The sequence below is a fragment of the Vicia villosa genome, unplaced genomic scaffold (assembly GCF_029867415.1).
Source record: "Vicia villosa cultivar HV-30 ecotype Madison, WI unplaced genomic scaffold, Vvil1.0 ctg.000458F_1_1, whole genome shotgun sequence".
NCBI classification, from domain to species: Eukaryota; Viridiplantae; Streptophyta; class Magnoliopsida; order Fabales; family Fabaceae; genus Vicia; species Vicia villosa.
In genome coordinates this window covers 1,007,035-1,010,943 of record NW_026705219.1, presented here as the reverse complement: position 1 = coordinate 1,010,943, position 3,909 = coordinate 1,007,035, and the positions used below count along the sequence as shown (strand labels likewise).

The 3,909-nt window shown below is 34.9% G+C and overlaps 1 protein-coding gene across 1 annotated transcript; it reads left to right on the top strand.

Annotated features, from left to right (window-relative positions):
* The first annotated feature begins 1,037 nt into the window (after positions 1–1,037).
* LOC131628498 (uncharacterized oxidoreductase At1g06690, chloroplastic) lies at positions 1,038–3,496 on the top strand. The gene is made up of 9 exons (XM_058899334.1): positions 1,038–1,374; positions 1,601–1,692; positions 1,771–1,811; positions 1,899–2,063; positions 2,147–2,169; positions 2,272–2,343; positions 2,633–2,800; positions 2,921–3,003; positions 3,105–3,496. Exons 1-9 carry the CDS (start codon positions 1,164–1,166, stop codon positions 3,351–3,353), a joined length of 1,104 nt encoding a protein of 367 aa, XP_058755317.1. The 5' UTR covers positions 1,038–1,163; the 3' UTR covers positions 3,354–3,496.
* Positions 3,497–3,909: the final 413 nt, after the last annotated feature.

The window sequence follows — 3,909 nt, the reverse complement described above, 5'->3', positions numbered from 1 at the left end:
TCGGTCACTAAAGATCGGTCTCTAAAATGGTCGCTACGAACTAGCGACCAGGGTTTTCGCTACTGCCCAATTTTGGTCGCGAATTTGGTCGCTGTTGAATTTAGTGACTGATTTTGCAGATTTTCAGTCTCTAAATCGGTCTCTAAAGGCGAGATTTTTAGTAGTGCAAAACCCTAATCTTGAGCCAGTTGACTTAGAAACTTGTGATCAATAGTGAAACAATGAACCTAATTCTTATGATGATCTTGAGCAAAATCTATGAAGTAAATGAGGACCTCAAGACTTAAGGGTATGACCATGTTGATGAGATCAACCTTTGCCTTAGCTTGAGTATGATACCCTTCTCCTTGAATAGGGAAAACCCTAATCACAAGCAATCTTGATCCCTGGCCTCTAGAGTCCAATAAAATGCATGATTGTATTTGTTATGATCTATTGGAGGATATGTACATGAAGAAAATGAGAACGCATAAGTCAAATAAAAAGAATAGGACAAATTTGAAATATAACAATTATCATCTATCCTTCACCTTATAGGAAGATGACACACAATGAGAAAGAAGAAGTTATAAGTTAGTTAACTAAATAAGTAACTTGTTGGACAAACTTTTCTTTTTATAGCATGTTAGCTAGTACCTTATTATATAAGTTTTCTATAATTAGTATATGTTAATTAGGAGTTTGTTTGACTTTAATGTATATACAGCCTTGGTCTTGGTATGAAGATCACGAATTCTTCTTCTATAAATAGTACTCATTCTTACAAGTTCAATAAAGTTGATTACTTTGTTCATAATCATCATCACATAAAAAAGAATAATACAAAATTCTTTACCTACCTAGTATGTAATTCAAGATACAATTATTGCTTGCGAGGGTCTTATTTTAGTTTTAATTATTTATATTATTCTAATTGACTGACTAGTGTGTGATGAAATCTTAAAAGTGCCAGATGGCAAACAATGGTAGCATCCTCGTACATCCACGTGTACAATGTTGTCACCTTAAACTCCCCTTTTTCTCACAAGATTGCATGTAACGTGTACCTTTCACCACCAACAAAACTTCAACTTCTCCATTACACAGTCCACACTTCAATAAAAAAAAACTTTCATACCAACATACATACTCCATTATTGATTTGAACTCCATTTTCTTTCTCCATGGCTCTTCATGTAAACAGTGGCTGTTTTACTATAATGGGCCACTCTAGAATTCAAAGAATAAGAGCTGTTGCTTCAGAAGGTTCTTCTACTCTTAAGACAGTTGAAGACAAGGTGAAATTGGGTGGCTCTGATTTGAAGGTAACTACAATTGGAATTGGTGCTTGGTCTTGGGGTGATACTACTTACTGGAACAATAATCAATGGAATGGTAACTTTTTTGTGTGTTCCCTCTTCTTTTATATGTTTCTTGGTTTGAAATTCTTTTTCTAATTTCTGCACAAGGATCATTAGTTAGGAATCATCGTATATGTGCGAGTGTGTGGCTTAGTGGTGAAAGCTTGAGTCTTGAGGGTGTGGTCCCCTCAAGGTCCAATATTTGCTGACCGCAATTTTTAACCATGTGAACCATCTAACTTCTCTTGTGGTAATTTTAGATAGAAATGAGAAGGCTGCTAGAGATGCATTCAATGCGAGTATTGATGGGGGTCTAACATTTTTCGACACTGCTGAAGTTTATGGTTCTGGGGTGAGTGACTATCTTATCGTGATTTCATCGATGCGCTTGAATAAATTCATTAACTTATTACTTTGTCTTGTTTCTAAGCTTTCTTTCGGAGCCATCAATTCAGAAACCCTTCTTGGAAGGTAAGACATACATTTTTCGGTATAATCTTCATATGAAGTTTCTAATCCAAAGTCACATTAAGGTTTTTATATGTTTGTCATGTGAAGATTTATTAAAGAGAGAAAAGAAAGGGATCCGAATGTTGATGTTGCAGTTGCAACCAAGTATGCTGCACTACCATGGAGATTAGGCCGTCAAAGTGTTATCAGTGCGCTTAAAGATTCACTCGGTCGACTTGGAATGACTTCAGTGGATGTGTATCAGCTTCATTGGTATGTATGTTACGAGCCTTTTGAATGATATTTATTTCAATCGAAGAATATGTTTTTGATGAATTAATACACTTGTTTTTCAGGCCGGGAGTATGGGGAAATGAAGGTTGTCAAGTGTACCGATTTTATTCATCGAACTATTCATTTGATATAGTTAATGGAACTATTTTTTAATATGAATCGTTCGCGTAAATGATATACTTTTCAGGTTATATTGATGGTCTAGGTGATGCTGTTGAAAAGGGACTTGTAAAGGCCGTTGGTGTTTCGAACTATAGTGGTAACTCTCGATAATAATTATCTTCTATGTAACACTCATACTTCATATTAAAGGCTTTTCAGAGCGTTCGCACACTATCACAACGCTGACTCTTGTTGATTACATACAATCATTTCTATTATCTCATGTTACTATCGGTGTCAGTATTGTGACTAGTGTCTGCAACACTAAATCTTGTGATTACTTACAATCACTTCTATTATCGGTGTTAGTATTGTGTCTAATGTCATGTCAGTGTGTCATGTATTATGAGCATAGGTACTTAACATTCATTTTTCGATGTATTAAGAAAAACGACTCCGAGAAGCTTACAAAAGGTTAAAGGAGAGAGGTATTCCATTGGCTTCAAACCAAGTAAACTACAGCCTTATCTATAGGACCCCTGAAGAAAACGGTGTGAAGGCTACCTGTGATGAACTCGGGATTTCATTGATCGCCTATTCACCAATAGCTCAAGGTAAACAAACTCCTTTTCATTATACTCAAAATCGTAGTTTGCATATCAAAAGAATAATATTTGTAATCGAGCACACTCACTTAGTTTAATTAAGTACTTATAGTATAAGTTCTTTATCAGGTGTTCTAACCGGGAAGTATACTCCTGAAAAGCCCCCAAGTGGACCTCGAGGCAGAATTTATACTCCTGAATTCCTTACAAAGGTACACAGCCATTACTGTTTTTTTCTGAAATTCGAAGATCCGATAAATTTTACCGATATTACTAGCTTCCTTCTTCAAGTGTTGTTATTTTTATTTCGCAGCTCAAACCTTTGCTGAACAAGATCACTGAAATAGGAGACAAGTACAACAAAACTCCTACACAGGTATCCCTTAACTGGCTTGTGGCTCAAGGCAACGTTATACCGATTCCTGGTGCTAAGACAGCAGAACAAGCTGAAGAATTTAAAGGCGCACTTGGGTGGAGATTGAACAACGATGAAGTAGCTGAGTTACGAAGTTTGGCTTCCAAAGTTAAGCCTGTTATTGGTTTTCCAGTTGAAAAACTCTGAAATATGGTTAAGCAGTTACATATTCTAATAAATCATTTGTAAAGTTATATATATATATATATATGTAGTTCAGTCAAAAGGAAAAAGAAATTGTTTTCATAGTAAATTGAAAATTCAGAAAGATTGATATTGTATTATAGTTAATTACTATAGTGCTTTTCTATGAGATCTGCTTTCATATTAGTTATTTTCATCAAACTTTCTAAGATCTACTTCCATTCTTAATTAATTTCTAAAACTACAATTAAAAGATTGATAGATAGATAGACAAAACTTTCTTGAACAAGAAACATCTGAGATGAGTTCTTGTTAGTGCTACAAACACAGTGGAAGCATTTGCTCAAAAGAAGAAGAAATTCTCATTACTTTGAATACATTCAATACAAATATACAAAGCACAGAACACTTCCCTAATAGGTAAAAATACAGCTGAAACAAAATGGGCCTAGACCAACAGAAAAAAAAAAACAATACAAGCCCAGTTCAAAAAAGGATAAGTCCAATATATTTGACACCCCCTCTCAAGTTGGACTGTGTATAGTTGTTATCTCAGTTA